The sequence below is a fragment of the Equus przewalskii genome, chromosome 1 (genome assembly GCF_037783145.1).
Source record: "Equus przewalskii isolate Varuska chromosome 1, EquPr2, whole genome shotgun sequence".
Taxonomy (NCBI): domain Eukaryota; kingdom Metazoa; phylum Chordata; class Mammalia; order Perissodactyla; family Equidae; genus Equus; species Equus przewalskii.
In genome coordinates this window covers 27,667,190-27,690,047 of record NC_091831.1, presented here as the reverse complement: position 1 = coordinate 27,690,047, position 22,858 = coordinate 27,667,190, and the positions used below count along the sequence as shown (strand labels likewise).

General features: G+C 46.9%; 1 protein-coding gene across 2 annotated transcripts in view; it reads left to right on the top strand.

Moving 5' to 3' along the window:
- The first annotated feature begins 222 nt into the window (after positions 1-222).
- Positions 223-22,858, top strand: part of SUFU (SUFU negative regulator of hedgehog signaling) — a 105,910-nt gene continuing 83,274 nt past the window's right edge. The window contains exons 1-2 of one of the 2 annotated variants that reach the window (XM_008530957.2): positions 223-662; positions 4,820-4,954. In XM_008530957.2, coding sequence (XP_008529179.2) covers positions 235-662; positions 4,820-4,954 — 563 coding nt within the window. In that variant the 5' untranslated portion in view covers positions 223-234. The remainder of the gene's footprint in view (positions 663-4,819; positions 4,955-22,858) is intronic. The other variant, XM_070557581.1, reaches the window with a different exon arrangement.

Below are 22,858 nucleotides of genomic sequence, written 5' to 3'. Positions count from 1 at the left end.
TTAGCAGCGTATCAGTAGAACAGTGACAAGCCTTTTGTCGATGCACTTCCCCTGGCTTTCCTGAGACCCTAGCACCTCAGAAGGATCCAACATCTCTGTTTAAATCTGGGTTCCTCCTAACACTAGGGGGAGGCCAAGAGCCTTGGGACAACCCAAACACAGGGAGAAGGAGGCGGGACCTATGGTCAAGCCACGCCTTCCTCACTTGTGACTGGCACAGACACTAGCCAATGGATGTTGGGACAGGGCGCGCCGGCGCCCCGCCCCCTTGAGCGCCCCGCGGCCGCAGAGGCACCTTCTGGCCGTGTCTGCGGCGGCGACTGCCTGGGCGGACGGTGCGCCGTGCGCAGGCGCGGAGCCTACACCTCGCTGCAGCCCCCATCGCTTCGGGGAGTCGCACCCACGGAGTCCGCCCGCTGGCGCATCAGTGCTCTCGTCTCGTCCGCCTTCCCTGGTTCCCCCAGCGCCCTACACGCCGCGATGGCGGAGCTGCGGCCTAGCGGCGCCCCCGGCCCTGCTGCGCCCCCGGCCCCTGGCCCTACTGCCCCCCCGGCCTTCGCCTCGCTCTTCCCCCCGGGACTACACGCCATCTACGGAGAGTGTCGCCGCCTTTACCCTGACCAGCCAAACCCGCTCCAGGTTACCGCTATCGTCAAGTACTGGTATGCCCTGGGCCGCGGGGGACGGACAGGGGCTGGCTGGGAAGGGTTAAAGTGCCCGAGGCGAAGTAATTTGCAGGGTTGGAGGCGGAGAAGGAGAATGGTTAAAGCCCTTGGAAGGAGGGATTCCTGCTGCGAGGGAAGGAGTTAAGGCTCAAGTTGGAAATGGGGACAAAGGGGTTAACGGAGCCTGTGGGTAGCGAAAGGTTAACGAGGGAGGGAAGGATGAAGGGTTAACTGGGATTAGGAGAATGGAGTGAATTGGGGGTGTGTGTAGGAGCTGAGAGGGGAACGGTAGGAGAGAGGGAACTGTAAACGTGGTGAAAGGAGGGGGCGCCTGTAGGGGGTCATTAGTGGGCGAGGGGAAGCCAAGGGGGGAAGGCTGAAGCGGGGTGGGGGAGGCGAGGCGGGGCCTGGGGAGCATATGAGAGAGCTTTGGAGGAGCCGGGCTGGAGGAGCTCAGAGGGCACGAGACTGCATAGGGTTGGGGGCGGTCTGGGGCCCCGGGCTCTCCTGTGGGTTAGGAGGGGAGCAAGCTGTGAGCGTCGTGCTTGTGAAGAGATGAGGAGGAGGTCTTCTTTTGATACCTGCCTAGTAAGCTCAGACATCGTATCAGCGCAGTGCTTTTGCGTTTGAAGTTTCACGGAGCAGCTTTTCATGATAAACTTTCTGCTTCCTCTGCACACAGTTCTCGTTCTCTACGCAGAGCTTCCTCTGGCTCTGCAGCTGCTTTGCTTTAGGTCATTGACTAGAACAGAGGTAGGTAGGGTCAGAAAGATCCTTGGTTTGGCTCAGGATTGAAGGGGACCACACTAAACGATGAGGACCAGGGACTTGGACAGGGAGGAAAGAAGTGCAGTGAGATGTTAAGAGGAGCTTCCGGGCCACCAGCCTTGGGATTTAGGCAGCAGTTTCTCTCGGGGAAGCCGAGAGTAACCCTCGAGTGGCTCTGTGAAGGATCAGATCTGTTTACAGATGGGCTGCCCTTGGAGTAGGAATGGTCTTTTCTAGTTTCTCATTCCTCTTTGCAACCTGTCTCTTCCTGCAGCCTCTGGGCAAAACGGGTTTATGGGGACTCTGGAAAACAGCCTGTCTTCATGGTCTTTCGGGACCAAAAGTTGACTGAAAAATTGGTTGAATCTGTCCAGAACCACATTCATGCAGGCCCTGTATGAGATGATCCCCTTCGTTGAATCCTGAAAGACTTTTCAGGTAGCTGCTTGGCCTGTGGCCACTCAAGGCGGAAGTGAATGAAGGGGATGTCTTTGCTGATGACCTTTCCCTTTAGGACTGAGTCCTTCTCCTCCCTGACAACCTCTTACTTCCTCCGTAGATGGCAGAAGCTAGGCTGTATAGAGCTGAGGCCAGCTGCCTGTGTCCTTCGGAGGATGTGAAGGGGCTGACAGTGTGGAGGGCCTGAGGACCAGCCACCTGCTCCTCCTAGTGCTGTGGGGAGCAGCCTGTCTGTCTGGTAGCCGGGAGGAGGTGTGGCCAGGGGTAGAGTTCTCTCTGATAAACACACTGTTCTCTGGTTGAGAGGAGTTTTTGAAGAGAGCTTCTGAGTGAAAAGCAGCTCTTGATAACTTAATCACCCATTCTAATTGCACCTTTATGTTTAAATATGTGTTGTGATGAAGTCTTGGATTTTATCACGAGAATTGGGTCAGCTCCTGCCATGCTGTTTTCTCAGGCTGCATTTGAGTGTAAGGAGAAATCCCTGCACAGACTTGGGCAACTGTTTTTATGTCACCCACATGGCCATGAAGGATAGAATTGTGTGTGCAAGGTATTGAAGCACATGCAAAGGACTAAGACTGGTTGGGACTTTTTTTTCTTCTTGCTGCAAGCTTGTTAACCAGGCCAGAGATGGGGCATCATGTAATGATCACTAGAAAGGAGTGTGAAATTAGAAATGTTACCTAGATAGAGAAAAATATGAGGGAACAGCTCAGAGAATGGTCCTTTCTAAGATTCGAAGGGGGGTTGCATAATTAAGATCCTGAAATTAATTGATATTCCTCACATTTGGGATCCCACAAGGCCTCTTCAGTTCTCATAGCAGAATGACTGACTGAGGCTGTCTGGGTTTGGCTGTGGCTCGGGGTACCTTGAGATTCCTTTTCTTGAGACAGAAGAGTGGCTCTTTGGCTAGTGGTTCCTAGCCAGCAGGACATCCTGGCTGACAGCTGAGACTTGAGTGAGCAGGGAGCAGAAGCAGAGAGACAGAGCCTGTGCCCTGGGGCCACTCCTGTCCTGCTGCTACCCTGCAGAGTGAAGTCAGTTGTTTAAGGAATTAAGTTGAGGGATGGTCTGGGTCCTTGGATAGCATCTTTTTTCTAAGTGCAAAATATGACTATTTTCTATATACTCATCTGCTTCCCATCAAGTCTCTGAGTTAGTAGAACATTGCATTCTGTGCTTGGGGACCAGCTTAATTTTGTCTGGACTCTTGGTCATTCTCTGCAGTTGGAGTTTTAAGGTAAAGTCTTTCTCCTGGATGCAATACCTCCTGGGAGACTTGGCCAGAAAGAGAACTGCAGTGAGGTGGCAGCTGGAGCATGGAAGAGTGGATGTAGTTTTGCCACTTGTTGCTGGACGGACCTAAGCTAAGGGAGGGGCAGGACTGAGAATTTGCAGCAGGAAACTGGAGCAGATATGAAGCCTGTAGTCACTCCCATCTGTACCAGAGTTCTGCAGCCTTCATGGGGTCCTTCCAGGGAGAGCTACCCTTTTCTTTCCTCCTTCCCCTGACAAACTTTTTAAAATCCAGCTGGTTGTGGAATTAGTCAAGTGATTTGGTAAAATCAGAGTTAAGGAAAGACATGGAGATTTGTCCCTTTTCCTAATCCACTCAGTTGAGATTCTAAGCTATTTGTAGTGACTTTCTTACAAGTTCTATAAATAACTTAGCATTTCCTAGCAGAGAATAAGGATTTCTACAGAGGCGAATAATATTCTGGCAAAAGAGGATGAAACCAGACCTACTGGTTTTAAATAGTGTTTAACTTGCGTGGTACTGTCATGCTTGCTGGGATCACATGTAACATGTCTTTTATTTGGTTGTTAATATCTCTTCAGCATACGATCCCAATTGTGAAGTGCACTCCGTCAATGTCCCAGGGACAGGCAAAATTTTTGCAGTCTGTGGAACAGTCAGATGTCTGAGGCAGCTCAAATGCAGAATGTTTGTGGGCTAAATGCAGACGTCCTTCTACTGATGGTTTCCATTTAGTCTGTTTCTTAAATCTACCAAGTTTCCGTGTCCATTTGGAAGAAAAGCAGGATTTTTTTTTGAAGAGCACTAATTACTCTACTAAGGAGAACCCTTATTGAATTAAATCCTTAGAGTGAGACAATGACTGAGTCTCTTTCTCAACTGCCTCGCTGTTGGAATTATGGGTGAAGTTTAATGTGGTCCACAGAGGCCCCAAATCATTTAATGTTCCAGCTCTACCTTTGAGGCAGCAGTCTCCTGGGATCATCTTCTAGATGCAGGTGCTCATGGGGTTTAGCCAAGCTCCTGCTGCAGTCCTCTGTGCAGAGCTGAGCTAGCCTAAGTTTGGCCTTTGTCACTTACATGATAAAAGACTAGCTTTGGTCTGTGGGGTGTGAGCTGCGGTTTGGAGGCATTGGACTTGTTTAGAACAAACTGTGTTTAACATAGGACACAGTATAGTCTTTCAGGAATTAGCTGTCTAAGAGGCAGGAGTGGGGCTAAGCTTCTTCTCCCAGGCACAATGTCCATTGGGAATGCTCAGGATGGTCTTTCAACAGAGGCCAATTGATTGATGCACCTCTTGCCACAATGCTTGGCATGTTTACAGGCACCACAGAGGAGAAGTAATCTCTGCCAGTCCCATTTAGGATTGGTAATTTGAAACAGGAGGAAGCAAAAGGGGCAACCACCCAGTCTGTTTTATCTCTAAAAGAAGTCCTGGCTGTTGGGGATAGAAGGGAACCTCTTGTGCTTGTGGATGGGCAGCCATCCTCCAGCTGCCCATCCCTTGGTCTTATCCCAGAGAGGTGTGGCCTCCCTTTAGTTGTTTTATGCCCCAGGTTCCTCTAGGATGGGGCCTTTAGGTTTGTAAGTCAGAGCCCCTTAGCGTCACATTGGCTGCTTTAAGGCTCACACTGACACCATTGTGTTTTGTCTTTTGCAGGTTGGGCGGCCCAGACCCCTTGGACTATGTTAGCATGTACAGGAACGTGGGGAGCCCTTCTGCCAACATCCCTGAGCACTGGCACTACATCAGCTTTGGCCTGAGTGATCTCTATGGTGACAGCAGAGTCCATGAGTGAGTGTGTACCACTTGCCCACCCTTCACCTGCCTGTTCCTTAGCCTTGAGCCTTATTTCTGAGGTTTTCCTGAGCAGGGGTGATAATGTCATAGTCCAGTGAGGTTGGCACTTCTCAGGTGGAACTTCTGGGTTTCTGCCCTCTGCCAGTATCTGCGTGCTGAGATGGTTCAGGTCAGCACCTGAGCTCTGCTTATCTGGTGTAGGAAGATGTCAGTGATGATCAAGAGTTCCAAAATCGTCATATTTTTCCCAAGCTTCCTCTGGTGTTTGAGCTCAGAGGACAGGCAGCATAGCTATGACCCAGAACTTAGGCTGATGCCTCTAAATCTACTTCTTTTTTCCCTCTAGCTTATTATGAAAAATTTTAAATATAAAGCAAAGTTGAAAGAATTTTACAGTGAACACTCATATACCCACTACCTCGATTCTATCATTAACATTTTAGTATATTTGCTTTATCATGAATATATCCATTTCTATCCCTCTTTTGGTCTTACCTACTTCCTTTTAACCTGCAGTTAGCTGTGCTCAGATTATCCACAGTACATTTTTTTATCCTAGTCTGTCTTCCATTTCCTGCCCTGGACACTTCTAAACCCTACCTGCCTTCCCTACTTCCCTCTGTAATCACTGAATTTAAACAAATTTTAATATTAAGTTAAACATAATCAACTTAGTCTTAAATTGGCTGAAACAATAACAACAACAGTAATAATAATAAAAGCTAACATTTATTCAGCATTGATTATGAACCAGGTATTCTTCTAATCACTTTCTTTGTATATGTATTAATTTTATTTTCATCACAACCATATAATACTGGTAGGTACTAATATTTGCGCCATTTTACAGATGAGGAAACTGAGACACAAAGAGATTCCATAACTTATTTGAGGTCACATTGCTTGGAAATGGTGGAGCCAGGATTCTAATGCAGGCGGTCTGGCTCCAGGGTCTGTACTCTTCATGACTGTGCTCTATTGCCGCTTAAACATTACGTCACATACTTCAATACACTATTATCTAATAATTAAAAAAAAATTGTTTCCATCTGTACTCTATTGAGGGAGGGGTTCTTTTCTTCAATTTAAGTATGGTCTTCCCTCTCCCTCATTGGCATGGTTAATCAAGAACTGATTCTATTTCTATTATCATATCCTCTTCTGTTTTTTTGCTTTTGTACTATCATTTTTGCCTCTTATACCATCTTTTTGGGATCTTGGTGGTGGCTGCTTAGCATGTGTAGGTTGAAAGAGTAGCAGGGTTCTTCCTGCCCTGCCTCAGCACAAGAGGCTGATTCTGTAGATGATGATGACTTGAAGATGATAATAGTCCTCCCCACCCTCCACTTTGTTTTAGTTCTTACCTTCGTGTCATTGTGTCAAATACTTTACAGTCTTATCAGCTTCTTTTGTTATCTCCATTTTATAGATGAGGAAATCGAGTCCCGTGCAGGGTTAAATGACTTACCTAAAGTCACACATCTAGGCTGTGAAAGAGTTGGGATTTAATCAAGCTGTCTGAGTCCAAAGTCTAAGCTCTTAACCACTGGGCTACACCACCTCTCTGATCACAGGCCCAACCCAACTTACTCTTCTCTTTTGTTAAGCTTGGAAGCCCAGGCCTCATCTCCTCACTGATCACGTGTGGGGAGCAGTGTCTGGGCCTGCCTTCACAGTCTTCCAAACGTATCTATTGCAATGTCAGCAGGAGGCTTTGGGAACAGGGAATTAATCTTGCCTGAATGGGGACCCTGCATTACAGTATTAATAATGGAGCCAGAATAGCAAACAGATGCGGAGAGGAAGGGCACTATGCTGGACTTTAATTTATATTTTTAATAAGAACCTGCAAAGGGTATTCAGTGCAGCTAGCCTATACCTTCTTGTTGACAGATTTATTCCAGTTAAAAGAATACCATTTCCTATGTGGCTTAAAGATTCTTACAGTCTACCTGCTTATCAGATATGGGTCCGAGGCCCAAAATGACGTGAAGGACATAATTGAGAAAGCCCTGTATTTCAGAAGGAGCCATCTCTGAATTTGAAAGAGGGCCTTCCTTTGTTTAACGTACCCCCTTATATGTGTATCATTTCTATGTGATAAAGCACTTTGATATTCATATGTCATTTATGACAATAGTGAGGCCTCCATTTGGGCTTTCACCTCACCACTCAAGCCTAGTGTTTCTGGTATTATATCCTGTCACTAGAAGGACATGGAAGGAATGTTCTTGGATATTTACCCGGTTCTGGTCTATATTGCAGAAGTCAAAAGTACCTTTGTAATTGGCCTTGTGCTGGTGTGACTGGTCTCTTCCCAATCCTGGTAAGTTTCTTGAAGAAAAGTTTGCTTTTCCAAATTTTTCATATGGCGAGGCCTCTCTGAAACAGATTCATGGATTCTCATTTAATCTAGTGCTTGAAGCTGAGGTCAGAGATGAGTGTTCTACCATCCAGCTTAAGTACTAAGAGATGTTGGATTGTAATTATGGCAAATGAATCTCTGGCAATGTTCTTCTTCTGCTGTCTTTTGTCTTCTCATTTAGTAAAAAAAGGGCAGAAGCATTGGTTCATTTATTCGGCATACATTCATTAAGCACCTATTTTGTACCAAACACAGAACATCATAATAGCTGTAAAATGCCAAGGCATAATTCTTGTCTCAAGGAGCTCGTGTTCTATGGGGGAGATAAACATAAAGAGATGGTTATTGTAACTAGTAATAAATGCTACAATCCATGGATGTAGAACATGACCTGGGAGTAGAGTGGAGCGAGTGACTTTTAGTCAGGCTGCTGGATGGGAGGAAGCTCCAGAGAGGAGGTGAAGTTTGAGGGGAACCTTGTAGGAAGGGGCTGGGGTGACTGACATCTGCAGCCTGACACTCTAGGGCACCAACATTCACTTTTAGGACTGAGAGCGGCTTTAAAAATCTTCTAGCCCAGTGTTTCCAAAACTTCTAGTGCCAGCTTCATAATTTTTGCCACCTGTAGTATATTATCTACTTTATGTTCCCTTTAAATTAATCCCGCTTTTTATTTATTTATTTATTTATTTTTTTCCTTTTTCTCCCCAAAGCCCCCCGGTACATAGTTGTATATTCTTCGTTGTGGGTCCTTTCTAGTTGTGCCATGTGGGACGCTGCCTCAGCGTGCTTTGATGAGCAGTGCCATGTCCGTGCCCAGGATTCGAACCAATGAAACACTGGGCCGCCTGCAGCGGAGCGCACGAACTTAACCACTCGGCCACGGGGCCAGCCCCATTAATCCCGCTTTTTAAAACTGGTATCAATATATTTTTAAATGCTAAGTCACTACCATATATAGAAACCAGTAATTTAAAGGTCATTATGGAAATAAACACAGTGATAACCAAGCAGTGTTATTAAATTCTAGCTTAATACTGTGACCTATCACAGAAGATTCTAAGCCTGAGGTCAGCTTTCTCTGCTTGTTTATTTGCTTTGCTGAGGAAGGTTTGCTGCAAGCTAACATCTGCTGTCAATCTTCCTCTTTTTTGTATGTGAGCTGCCACCACAGCATGGCCACTGACAGACGAGTGGTGTAGGTCCATGCCTGGGAACCGAACCCGGGCTGCTGAAGCAGAGAGTGCCAGACTTAACCACTAGGCTACCAGGGCTGGCCTTATTTGGCATAGTTTCAGCTTTCTCTTTGTTCAAACGATTAGCAAGTATGGGAAAGGTGTTAAAAAGGTATGCTAACACCAAGTAGAATCTGACCGTAGACATGATTAGAAAAACTGAAAGAGAATTGAAAAGGGAACCTTTTATTTAAAAAGTATGATTCAGTATTTTTTGTTTTAAAGATTTTATTTTTCCTTTCTCTCCCCAAAGCCCCCCGGTACATAGTTGTATATTTTTAGTTGTGGGTCCTTCCAGTTGTGGCATGTGGGATGCCTCCTCAGCGTGGCTTGATGAGTGGTGCTGGGATCCGAACCAGCGAAACCCTGGGCTGCTACAGTGGTGCGAGTGAACTTAACCACTCGGCCATGGGGCCTGCCCTGATTCAGTATTTTTTATTGTCACAGACAAATAGGAAGCACTGATCTAGTCCATCTCCCTCAGTTGTACAGTCGAGGAAAGTACAGTAACTGCCGAAGGGCATCTAGCAAGTTCATGAGAGCAGCAGGATTTCCTGACATCCCCACTGGTCCTTGCTCACTTGTGATTGGGGAGAAAGAAATACGTGGGGCATTATCTGTCTTTAAGATAATAATATAAGCGAACTTTTTTTAAAGTTTTTACTATATTCCAGGTTAGTGCTAAGTTCTTTATATAAAATTACCATTTTATGTTATCCTTGTAGTAATTCTGTGCCATAAGGAATTCTTGTTACCTCTTGCTTATAGGTACAGAAATTTAGGCTTAGAGTTTACTGCGTGAGTGTTAAATTAGAAGCCAAGTCTAGTGATCCCAAAGCCTGTATTCTTAGCCACTATGCTTTATTGCCTTTCCATATTAATCTGTCAACAGCATTTAGTAAATGCCTCCTGTGTACCTCCTCCCGTTAACATCTTTCCTTCTCCTCACACCTTGTTGAGGATAGGGACAAGCAGAAGCCCAGGGGTCCCCTGCATTTCTTCTTGCTCTTGGCAGGCTTGCTTCGGAGGCAGGAGGGGAGCCCCATCCTGGTAACCCCAAGAGGGGTGAAGAGCAAGCTGGGTGGCTGAGCCCTGGGATGGCCAGTTCCCCCAAGTTCTTTCCCTCTTCACCTTCCCTAAAGGAAACAGGACAAAGGAGCACTTGTTTGGCTTAAAAGGTTCTTAAGAGGCTGTTTCTGAAGTTGGAGAGATGGAACAACTTACAGCTCGGAGCAGCCACGGGGGAGACTGAAGTGCTTTTCTAGGAACCCTAAGGCTACCCCCAGCTGACTTCAGTGGCAGAGACTGTCCTGTTGCTCTTCCCGGGGACATGGGAGGTGTGAGACAGCTGAGCTTCAGCTGCCAAGTGCTTGTCGGAAGCCTGCAGCTCTGGCCCTTCCCTTTGTGGCCAGGCAGCTGTGGACTGGAATGTGGGGATTTGTGGGGCTGTGGAAGAGGTGGCTTCAGCACGGCTCCCCGTGAGGATTTCTGGCTGCCCCCAGTACTCACCAGCAGCCCTGGGGATCTAACCAAGGCGGGAGAGGCTGGCTAGTTGCAGGGTGTGTTTGTGATCTCAGGCAGACTTCCCTGGTGGGATTCCACTGGGCAGGTCATCTGCTGTATGCATCGGGCTGGTTCCAAAGACAGGCTTTGTGTGGTGTTGGCCTGAAGGCTGGCAGTTCCACGTGGCAGAGCCCACACCTCACCTCTACCACCATCGTTGATCTGGGCTCTGCCCCACAAACGCTGGCTTCTTGGAGGGTATGTCCATGGAGTGTGGAGTTGTTCTTGCACCCCTTGGGGCTGGGACTGCTGCGCGCTGGCTTTCTGTGGCTTCCTCTCCTGGGTTGGTGGAGAACCTCCTTTTCCCTTCAGGTTCCTCTCAGCTGGGCTCTGCACGAATGAGTTATTTATTAAAACACTGGATACAGATTAACTTTTCCATTTGTTGTTTTGTGTGGCCTTGGTCCCCTGCAGTTGGGAAATGCTAATTTTCCCTCCTCAAAGCTTGATTTGCAGGAACTTTTTAATGTGCCATTTCATCCCCTGGGGTTTCCAATGGAAATCCTGCCTTTGCCATAACACACCTGTCTTGCGAGTATGGTCCCTCCTCTGGTTGGGCCTTTGCTTTCTTCCCAAGCTCCCTGGAAGCTGACAACTGGAATGCATCTCTAAGCCACCCACAGATGGCAGGTCCCAGCCCTGCCCCCCGTGGGCACAGCAGGCTGAGGAAGTGCTCTGTAGGCTCATTGGAGGGCAGGCCTCCCTGAGGCTTTGGTCCCTCCCTTTCATCTCAGAGGTGTTTGACTGTTTGTGTGAAATGGTGGTGCTCTCTGCTAAGGGCGGGGGATCTGGGCCACCTAGAAAGAGTGAGGGGCCTTTGGTCTTGGCCCAGGGTGGGAATAAGGGTCAGCAGCGGGGCTAGAGCTCTCCCTGAAGCTGAAACCACCATTCTGGATTGGATTTCAGGCCCCAGATCTCAGAATTTTGAAACATTGAGAATTCCTTTTCTTTTGTAACCACTGAAAGACCTAAGGCATTATGGGGTTCCCAGCAGATCTCTGTGGGTATGTGGCTTCATCCTTTATAAAGCATTTCATTTGAAGCATGGGTTATCTCTTCCTCATAGGCTAGGGATTCCAAATTCTCCAATTCCAAGAGTCCCTCAGCAGCGGGGGGACAGTTGGAAAGAGATACCTTGAACTGGCCCAGTCAAACTCACTTTAAACAGCCCGAGAGACCTGATTACTGGGGAGTGATTGCCCGGCCAGAGTGGCACCGGTTAACACTGAGAGGTTTCCTTTTCTTCCCACAGGGAGAGGCAGAGACTTGGAAGCCTCTGGGTTTGACATGATCGGCTCTCTCATCCCAAGATTTTTCCCTGTTCAGCCCACTGTTCTAGGCTCCCATCTTCCACATCACGGCTTTTTCCATATTGAGTGCTCATCCTCATGGCTGCCATGTTTTGGGTCTGGGTTTACCGGCACCTCCCTTGCCCAGTATTCTGACTCAGAGGCTCTGACTCTGGACTTTGGCCTTTGACTCCTAAATTCATTCCTCCATCCTACCTCTGGGGTGTCCCACTCAGCTATATTTCCTGTTTCAGTAGCTCAGGTCTATGTCTGGTCGTAGGATATGTGTGGAGTGATCTGTCCTCTGGGACTTGGGCCCCGGAGGAATGGTGTCCTCACCCCTGCACATACTTTTGCAGCTCGCTGACCTGCCTGCTGAGCTCTCTGCCACAGGGCATTGGTCTGTGCAACACACTCCACCAGCAAAGCTATGTTGAGTCCCCGGTACAGGCAGAACATTGGAGAAGATGATATGTTCCACTGGGAGTGTGACATTACAATGAGAAGTCATACCCAGCTCCTGTCCTTGAAAAACACAGCATCTTCTCGGTAAGAGATGGCAAAGTCCCTGGGAAAGAAGAGGACAATGAGGATTGGGGCTGGGAGCAGCTTTTGGCTTTGCCTGACTTCTGTGGCTTTGAGGCTGTCTCCCCTCACCCTGTGATCGTCCATGCTTCAAGAAACTTAAAACGTAGTAATAATTGCAAACACTTAAAGCTCTTACTGTGTGCAAGGCTCTATTAATCCTCACAACAGCTCTGTGGCCTAGGTATTATTAATCTCATTAATCTCAGAAATTGAGGCACAGAGATGTTAAGGGACTTACCCACCCAGCCAGTGAATGCTGGAGCTGGGCTGTAAACCCAGGCAGTTTGGCTCCAGCTGTCCTCACCCTTCCCTTCCTCTACCTGTGCAGAGAGAGAAGGCGGGGGCACCTGGAGACTCCTATTACAATTATGCGCCTAAGTTCAAAGGTATCTTGGATTAATGGAGTGTGAATAGTTAAACAGGAAGTGCTTTGTTGGGGAAATGTTGAGCTGGATGTTGAAGCAGCTTTATGGAGAAGACAAAATCCTGCTAGATAATGGCAAGGAGGGTAAAACCGGAGAGTAGGTGACTGGATCCTGTGTCATCTCTCAAGTCAAGGCTTCTGCAGCTTGGATGTCAAATTCACATGGTCACGCTTCTTGTGTGGTCAGCGATGTGTCCAGCATTCCAACAGTCCAGCACATGTCTTGACCAGGATGTATGGAGTACCTGATCATTCTCCTGGGGCGAGAGGGGAGGGGGTGGAAATGAGGAACACTTCAAAGCTGGGGGTACCCACACCATCTAGCTGAGGTGTCTGCAGTGCCAATCTGGGAAGGATTTTTGTTCTGATATAAAGATGTCTTATCACCCTGCAGAAGAAATTTTTTCCCCTCTGTCCTTATATCTGTGCAGATTGTTTTTAATATTTTAATTTCTGTAATGACTTTTTTAATTAATAGACTTTATATTTTAGAACAGTTTTAGGTTTATAGAAAATTAAACATATAGTATAGAGAATTCCCATACACCCTTTTTCTCCTCTCCTTATAGTTTCTCTTATTATTAATATCTTGCATTATTTTGGTACATTTGTTACAATTGATGAACCAGTACTGATACATTGTTATTAATTAATATTCCTAGTTTACATTAGGGTTCACTCTTTGTGTTATACAGTTCATGGGTTTTGACAACCACATGTCCTGTACCCACATTTAGAGTATCATGCAGAATAGTTTCCTGCCCTAAAAATGCCCTGTGATTGGCTTCTCTATCCTTTCTTCCCTCCTCCAAAACCCCTGGCAATCGCTGATTGTTTCACTGTCTTTTTAGTTTTGCCTTTTCCGAAATATCATATGGTTGGAATCATACCGTATGTGGCCTTTTCACAGTGACTTCTTTCCCTAACCAGTGTGTGTTTAAGGTTCCATCATGTCTTTTCATGGCTTGGAGGCTTTCAAAAGCTCATTTCCTTTTATTGCTGAATAATATTCCATTGTGTATGTACCATAGTTTCTCCATTCACTTATTGAAGGACATCTTGATTGCTTCTAATTTTTGGCTATTTTGAATAAAGCTGCCATAAACATTCATATGTGCATTTTTGTGTGGACATAAGTTTTCAACTCATTTGAGTAAAATTACTGGATCATATGGTAAGACTATGTTTAGCTTTGTAAGAAACTGCCAACTATCTTCCAAAGTGGGCTGTACCATTTTGCATTCCCACCGGCAGTGAATTAGAGTTCCTCTTGTTCTGTGTTCTCACCAGCATTTGGTACTGTCATTTTTTTTTTTTTTATTTTAGCCATTTTAATAGGAGTGGAGTGGTGTCTCATTGTTGTATTAATTTGCAGTTCCCTAATGACATACGATGTTGAGCATCTTTTCATATGCTTATCTGCCATCTGTATCTCTTCTTCAGTGACATATCTTTGTTCTTGTTCCTCACCTCCCATTCCCTACTTCACCCCCGACCACATAGACCCTTTTTCTCACATCAGGAGTTCATACAATGGGGCTAATTATGTTTTCCGGGCATATTTTCCTTTTGGTCACTTCTCAAGCCATTATGTGTGTTAGTTCCCGTGAGTGGCTGCTGGGTCCACATCTGAATTCCTCTGTCTCTGTTGGTTTTAACAGGGGCTGGCTGATGAGTTCTATACCTTCTTTTCCCCAATGATGATATCTTCCATAAAGTCTATAGCTGGTACTGGGCCTACAGCCTCAGTCCCAAGGTTCAAGATTGATTGTGCCGTCCAGTAGAGACTGTAGAAAGACTGGTGTACAAACTTGTCCTCTCTAGACCCTAGTGAGCTTAACCTTGCCTTAGATGAGAATTGAGTACACCAGGCTCCTGAGGCCCCAGCCAGACCTCAGACTGTCTTAGTTGAACCAACATCAAGAAGACTTTCCAAAATCCAAAACTTTCCTGGCCTGTGCTTTTCCTGTTCCATCCATTATTGTAGTCACTTTTTAGTTATAAATGCACTTTTTTCTTTTATAAAGACAGTTCAACCGTTTTACCAAAAATGTTGGAAATTAGAGAAGGGGAAAATAAAATCATTCCTAATCCTTTTGTTTGCGATCCTGTATCTGTCCTCATGATGATTTCTGTAAATAATCCCTCATGAGTAATGCCCATTTCCCAGGTGTGTGTAGGGCTTCTGTCTTCTGTGAGTTCCCTCAGTTTGGGACTTAACATCTTCCAAGGCTTCCCCACTACCTGGCTAATGCTATTTCCTAAATACAGCTGGCCCGAGGCTGCTAGGGTTCCAAATTCTGAAAACAGCACTTTTTTTTTTTTTTAAAGATTTGCACCTGTGCTAACATCTGTTGCCAATCTTTTTTTTACTTCTTTTCCCCGAAGCCCCCCGGTACCTAGTTGTATATTCTAGTTGTGAGTGCCTCTGGTTGTGCTCTATGGGACGCCGCCTCAGCATGACCTGATGAGCGGTGCCATGTCTGAGCCGAGGATCCTAACCAGGGAAACACTGGGCCACTGAAGCGGAGGATGCAAACTTAACCACTTGGCCTGGGGGCCGGCCCCAGGAAACAGCACATTTGCTTGGGAAGAGGGAACCTACCCATTGCCATGTGCATTCACTACATCCTTTTTTTTTGCTGCTTGACTTTTCATAGAAGTGAAGAGCAGTTTAGGTCGTAAATGTACCAACTGTGCTGGCCCTCCACCTCTCAGTTAATACCTTAATCCTTTAAAAAGAAATCACCACACAGGCTGGTGGTGGTTCCAAGGGTGTGTTGCTCCTGTTGTTCTCCCCTTAGAGAGGTGATCAGTGATTAGGTTTGATGATCACTGTCAGCTGGAAATAAACACAGTATGCTTCCTTATTTCTCCCTTTCTTGGCTATATGGATACAGAAGACTGAGACTGGGCTTACAGAGTGCCCCACGCTCCTTGTTCCCAAGGTATACAGAAGATTCACCAGTATAAACACAAAGACAAAGAAGAGTGAGACCCTTTTTAGGTAATTGCCTGAAATAAATGGGCTACCATCTATGCCGTAGATGGGAATCAAATAATGTAATAATGCTGTATGTTTGCAGCAGGATCTGATCAATGGATCTAGGAGAAAGGGTGGCCTGCTGTTCTCTTCTAGCACTGGGTCTACCAGGTGATGGGTGGGGACACTTGGTTTCCATTCAGCATTGATCACTGGTCTGTCTTCTTCGTTTGGAGGCCAGCCCTTCATTCGTTACAGGGATGGTCGTTGTTGGGACAGTTCTGGGCACGAGGTGTATAGTAAGGAACAGCAGACTTCTAGTGCTGGTCTTCGTGAAGCCTCCAGTCTTTTTGGCTGAAGGGTCCTTGAACTGGAATACATTGTGTGGAGGTGGGCCTGATACAGCCTCAGAGCCTAAGGTCATCACACGGAACCTCCTTGCCTCCTTTTCTGCAGTCCATGCGTTGAGGCCTAGTGGAGGGCTCTTTGCAAGGAGGTGTCCTGAGGCTCAGAAACATGGCCAGGGCTATGTTTGGGGCTGGGCCAGTTGCCCATTTGTCAGTGAGAGTGTGGGTTCATAGCAGCTTCTCAGAGAGATATGGTTCACTGGACTCCAGGCCCTTATTGGCAGGTTAGTAAAAGATAGTGGCCTTCAAAGATCCCTTTCCTTCCTTCTCCCTCCCACATTATTCAGGCGTCTTGAGTCCCCAGTCGTAGAACCAGCTTTGCCATAAGGAGGCCAATCCAGGAGACATTTTTGTTTTTCCAGTACTGACCTCCCTGTGGTGCCTGGGGGCGCTTGGAGCCCTGCCTCTGACCACTGGTTTCCCTTACTCTGATCTCAGGCTTTTCAACATGAGGTCAGGAGCTCAGGAGCCATGCCTGTGGGGAGGGGCAACTACTAGAGAATGGGGCCTGGCCCAGGCTCCTGCTCCCACAGGGTCAAGCTGGCTGCCTGCACTTTCTGCCTGTGATGGATTTGACTCCTAAATGCTTCTGAAAAGCTTGGTTGGTTAGAGGGAAAAATGTAGAGAAAACCGACAGACGACACCATGGCTTGCCCTAACCCCTTCTGCTTCCCGCTCTAGCTTTTCCAGTATATCAGGTTGCAGACATGTTGGATTCCCACCCTCCTGGAGCCAGTCTGGCCATTTTTCATTCCTGTAGCCAGGGGTTTTGCACAGAGAAAGGGCCCAGAAGGAAGGCAGTAGCTGAGTAGTGAGCCCTTGGGATTGGAGCTTTGTAGGAACATTGCTGATGTGGATCTCTTGGTTCTGTGCTAGCTTTGTGGCTGGGGGCAGTACCCACAGCATCTCATGCATGTCACTCCTCTGCTCAGAACCGTACAGTGGCTTCCCACCTCACTTGAGTAAAAGCCAACAACCTGAGCCTCAAATGTCCTTCAGTCTACCTCATCCCTTGCTGCTCTCCTTCTTCCTCACTCTGCTGCCCCCATTCTAGTCCATTGCTATTCCTCCAAAGTGCCAGGCACTCTCCTGCTTCAGGGACTTTGCACTTATTCTCCCCACGCCTAGAAAGCTCTACCCTCAGATAGCTCCGTGCCTTACTCCCTCACCTCCTTAGGTCTTTCCTCAAATATCACCTCTCAGTGAGGACTTACCTGACCTCCTTATTTAAAGTGGGAACCCTCACCCCCTCCACAAGGTGCTGTCTCTGTTTCCTGCTGGATTCTTCTTTAAAGCACTTATCACCATCTAACTTTACTTTTTTGTCTTGCTTGTTGTCAGTCTCCCCTGCTTTCTACTGGAATGTAAGCTCCTGGAGGGTAGGGTGTATCTGTTTTATGCACTGATGTTTCCTCAGTGCATCAACAAATATGTATTGAGTGAATGAATAAGGTGGAGGCAGCCCTTGCTTTGGGGTTTCTCTGACTGTTAGGAAAGCGTTCTCACACCAGAGGCGAGGGATTCTTCTGGCCCAGCGCTGAGTCTGAGCATTTAGCTCATTTAGGGGGCTTTTCTTCAGCCTGGACCCTTATTCCCATAAGAGGATTGACACTCCACAGGCATTTTCATAGGGATCAGAGCCTTTTTCTGGGAGGAGGGGTGTGATTTTGATAAAAATGTCTGAACCTTGCTTTATTGAGGTGTGGAGTACCCCCAGGACCTGGCACAGTGCTTGGTACAAGGTAAGCCCTTAACTGATTTCCCTAAGTGTTTAGTGCACATTACCTGAATGTCTGGTGCTCTGTTAAATGCTGGGGGTATCATGGGAGCAAGACAGGCAAGGTTTCCGCTCTTATGGATCTTACATTTTAATAGGAGAAACATGTAAAATATATATGTAGTTTTAGATAATGCTGGTTCCATGTTGAAAATAAAGCAGGGGTGATGTACTGAAGAGAACCCAGGTAGAAGTAGGGGTTGAGGTGGGTGGAGCGGATGCATTTAGCAGGTAATCAGTGATGACTTCCTTGAAGATATACCATTTGAACTAAGACCTCCATGAACTGTGAGCTTTCACCACCCTGCAGAGAAAGGGTCTGCTGCTCTTGGCTTGGTGCTTTTCTTAGATTCAGTGTCTCTGTATGGGAAGCTCTTTGCTCACTGAAAGCTCAGGATAGAGTTAAGCCACCCTAAGTGTTGGGAACCAGGTGAGTTTGTCTGGATCCTCAGCTGAATCGGTCCTGGGAGCTACTGTTTTTAAACTTGAGTAATGCTGTGGGAACGCAGTCCTTGGCTCCCAGCAAGGGATCTCAGGAAATATCTACTTGAGTGAGGCAAACGCATTCCATGAATCTGGTTGGATAGTGTGTAGTGGAAAGAGCATCTACTACTCAGAGTTAAAACTCAAAGGCAGCTGCTCTGCGCTGGAGCCTCACCAGACTCCCAGCTCAGTGTGGGGGTGCAGAGTCTCAGCTGATGTGGTTTTGCTCTTTCTTTCTTTTTTTAAGAGTATACAAAATTAATATAATATAGCTAGAAGTTTTTTAGAAAACCTTAGCTATGTCAGAATATTACCATATAAACATATTTCAAAAGAATTTTACAGAGTTTTACTACCAGTACTATAGTACCTTGTATAGTCACCAAACATCATTTCAAAACAGCTAGTGAAATATCAGTAATTGTGAATTTTTCAGAATGGAAACATAATCTTTGCAAATGTTTATTTAGTAATTGTTTACTGAATTCTATTTTAATGTCCCTCAAAGAATGTCGTCAGTCAGGAAGAAACTTGGGCCTGGTTTGAGGATTCTGGGAGGGATCCGACATCAGGAACTTGGGCAAAGCTCGAAGACCTGGGCAGCTCCTGAAGGACGGGGCTGATAAAGCTTCAGAGTCCAGAAGTTGGGGAAGCTAGAGGTGTCTGCTAATGTTAGGAAGGAATGATGAGCAGGGACTGCTGCTAGTGAGCACTAAGCAAAGGAAGGATGAATACTAGCATCCGTGTATGGGTGCTTGCTGGGTGCTGGACCCTGTGTCATGCTATTAAAAGCCTCCCAGTTGCCCTGTGAGGCAAGTATTCTTGTCCCAGTTTAACAGATGAGGAAACTGGGGCACATGGAAGTTAATCTGCCCAAGGGTCAGCTGGAGAGTGGTGGAGCTGGGGTTTGTGTCAGCTTAGGCGACCTCCACTGCCTGTGTTCTTGCCCATGTCACTGGACTCCTCACTGGGATCCTAGGGTGGTATAATTTTATGCAGTTTCTACCCTAAGTCCCCCCTGGGACCTCCAAAGGGTTCAAGGAACCCAAGACTAAGGTTCTTTGACGTCTGCCTTCCTTACTTCCCAGCTTCTCTGCAATCTTGGCAGGCTCACCACTCTGCCTAAGCCCTTTAGTCCATAACTTTAGGCTGGCGTTTACTGTCTTACCCCTCACCCATTATACTAAATCGTGTAAAACTGTGCTTCTTTTCTCAGATTCAGTCTAGTTAGTAAACGTGTATTTAAGTCTCAGCATGTGTATGTCACCAGTAGTCAGTCAATTGATATCTATTACATACCTACTAAGTGTGTAGCATCATTCTGTGTTCAGCATTTGTCACTTAGGGAGACTATGGAGAAGTAGAAGAATGGCAAGAGTCCAACTATGTGAGAGATCCCTGCTTAAAATGTAAGGGAGACCTTGTGAGGTACTGTCTTAGAGAGAAAACAGTACTTTGAGAGAACATGGCATGGGAAAAGAACATGATTTCACTTTCAGACATGGTAATGTGATTTGAAAAGGGCTTTGACAAGAGGACTTGAGAAAATAAAGCTGGATTAGAAGGGCCTTCCAGGCTGAGGGGTCAGCAGGAGTCATGGTATGGGGTGGGGGATGTTTTTGGGGAATGAGGATTGTTTGGGGGTCACAGCACAGGCCTGCCTCATTTCCCTGACCCACCAATTTGATGACCCGACCCAAAAAGGGGGATGAAGTTAGCCACAGATGATACCATGATGCAGTCTTGGTTATGCACACACATGCACATACACACACAGCTGCATCCTAGAGATAACACCTTCTTTGCTAAGTGCTCACAGAACATCTTTTTTTTTTGCTGAGAAAGATTTGGCCTCAGCTAACATCTGCTGCCAATTTTCCTCTTTTTTTTTTGGCTTGAGGAATATTTGCCCTGAGCCAGCATCTGTGCCAGCCTTCCTCTGTTTTGTATGTGGGTCACTGCCACAGCATGGCTGCCAAAGATTGGTGTAGGTCTGCACCTGGGAACCGAACCTAGGCTGCCAAAGCAGAATGCACTGAACTTAACCACTAGGCCATGGGGCCGGCCCACAAACCAACCTTTAAAATCTCTTATTCTGGGGCTGGCCCCATGGCCAAGTGGTTAAGTTCATGTGTTCCGCTTCAGCGGCCCAGGGTTTTGCCAGTTCGAATCCTGGGTGTGGACATGGCACTGCTCATCAAGCCATGCTGAGGTGATGCCACAACTAGAATGACCCACAACTAAAAAAAAAATATATATATATATATATATATGCAACTATGTACCGGGGGGCTTTGGGGAGAAAAAGGAAAAATAAAATCTTAAAAAAAAAAAATCTATTATTCTGGGACTCCTAAACCCAAGGAAATAATCCAAATATGGGTTGTTTGGGGGAAAAAAGCTATATGCATAAAGATGTTTGCCAAAGCACAAAAGAGTGCAGCTTTGGAAGCAACCTCATGTCCAACAAGAAAGAAATGATCGAGTAAAGGACCATATACGATTTCCTGTTTTTGTAATAGATGATTGTTATACTGCTCTCATAATGGGGAAAACAAATCCCACTATGAAAAATTTAACCACATTTGCGAACCAAGAAAATAGTTATTTCTTTATCGTGTAAACTGACAGATCAATATGTTTAAAAATATTTGTTTGCGAGTCTTGACCAAGGTGTCAGGCACCCCAGTGGTTAGTTTCAGAAGCTCTAAGTCGTGGCACTGGTTCGGACTTATTACCTTCCTCCTCCCCCCGTCGCCCCCACCATGTGCACGGCCTTCAGAGTCCCAGCTGGCTTTGCCAAGCAGGTCACTCATCTCGTTGGGCTGTTACCTGTTCCCGTCTTCAGCGAGCCTTCACTGAGCATCCCTGCGCTGGGCACTGGGGATGCAAATCCAGTCGTTTTTTTTTTTTAAAGATTGGCCCTGAGCTAACATCTGTTGCCAATCTTCTTTTTTTTTCTTCTTTTTCTTCTTCTCCCCAAAGCCCCCCCAGTACAATGTAGTTGTAGGTCCTTCTAGTTGTGCTATGTGGGATGCCATCTCAGCATGGCTTGATGAGTGGTGCTAGGTCTGCACCCAGGATCCGAACCAGCGAAACCCAAAGCGGAGCTCGTGAACCACTCGGCCTCAGGGCTGGCCCCAGGCAAATCCAGTCTTAATGGAGGAGCTAGGAAGGCAGTTACAGTGCAGCAAAGGGGGTCCTGTGATGGATGTTTGCACAGGAGTGAGGAAGAGGTGGTAGGTGCCCTATATTGGTGAGGGTCCCAACAAGAAAGAGTTCAGTCCCTCCAAAACAGGATAACCGGAGGAGGGTTTGTTTATAAAGGAGCGGCATCATAGAGGATAGTACACTAAGGTGGGGCTCATCGTTGGCTTAGCTGCTACTCTCCTAGCACTGAAGGGACCAGAGGAGGGAGTGAGTTGTGTAGAGTGTCCCTCTTCAGAGTGACCTATAACAGTAACCTTCGGTGAGGGGCATGACCAGCCCCAGGCCATCCGCAGGGAGGGGCCTCTGGCCTCTCTCTCCTCCCTCCCGCTGACTTCCTGTCAGCGCTTGCTTCCGCTGGCTAACCCCAGTTGGAAGCCAGAGGGCTCAGGGGCCCCACACAGGTTGGCTTCTCAGGGCCGAGAGCAAGGTGGGTGTGTTGTTTTCTATTACTGCGTAACAAATTACCACAAGTTTAGCAGCTTAAAGCGACACACATAATTTCACATCTCCTTTGGGTCAGGGGTCCAGCTGTAGCTTAGGTGAGTGTTCTGCTTAGGGTCTCACAAGGCCACAATTGCAGTGTCAGCTGGGCTACATTCTCATCTGAGGCTCCACTAGGGAAATTTCTGCTTCCAACTCCCTCGGACTGTTGGCAGAATTCTTTTCCTTGCAGGAGTTGTGGAAGCTTCTTCAAAGCTAGGGACAGACATAGTGACTGCTAGCAAGATGGGGTCTTACATAATGTAACATAATTGTGGGAGTATGGGAGTGATATCCGTTACCCAGCAATGTTCTATTGCTAGAAGCAAGTCTCAGGTCCTGCCCTCATTCAAGGAGAGGGCATTCTACAAAGCATGAATACCAGGAGGCAGAGATCGTAGGGGCTACCTCAGGATCTGCCTGCCACTGTGGGGGTGGACCTGGAAGGGCAAACAGAAAATATTCAGCACAGGCACCCAGCTCAGAGAAGGTAGCACCTTATCCTTCCTGAAGATTAGCAGAGGGCAAAGAAAAAGGGAACAACCTGTGCAGAGTCTCAGCGGCGAGGAAGTCATCAGCGTGTCCAAAGCTCTGCCAGTCCCTTCATTGGGGCCTGGTGCTTAGAATGTGAGGCAGAAGAGGTGAGTGGGACCCAGTTCATGGTGGTCTTGTGAGACTAGCTGAGAAGTCCAGGTTTAGCGGGGGTGGGCTTTGGAGAATTTTTTAAAGAGGAGAGGTATATCACTCTATTTTGGGAATGTCGGAGTGAAGAACTAAATAGGGCAGGAGGCCGGAGATTGGTGAGAAAGAACATTGTTGGCGATCTAAGTGAAGGATGAAGAGAGCCAACCGTGATGTGGCAGTTAGGATGGAGAGAAGAGGACAAATTTGAGAGCTGCTGAGGAGGGAGGAGACAGAGTCAACAGAACTTGGTGACTGCCTCCCCGGCTGCACAGGGGACGAGGCGGGGCTGGAGGATGACTCCTGGGACTCTGATTTGGTGGCTGGATTAGTTTCCTATTGCTGCCATAATAAGTTACCATACTTTTAGTGGCTTAAAACAACCCTCATGTATTATCTTAGTGTTCTGGAAG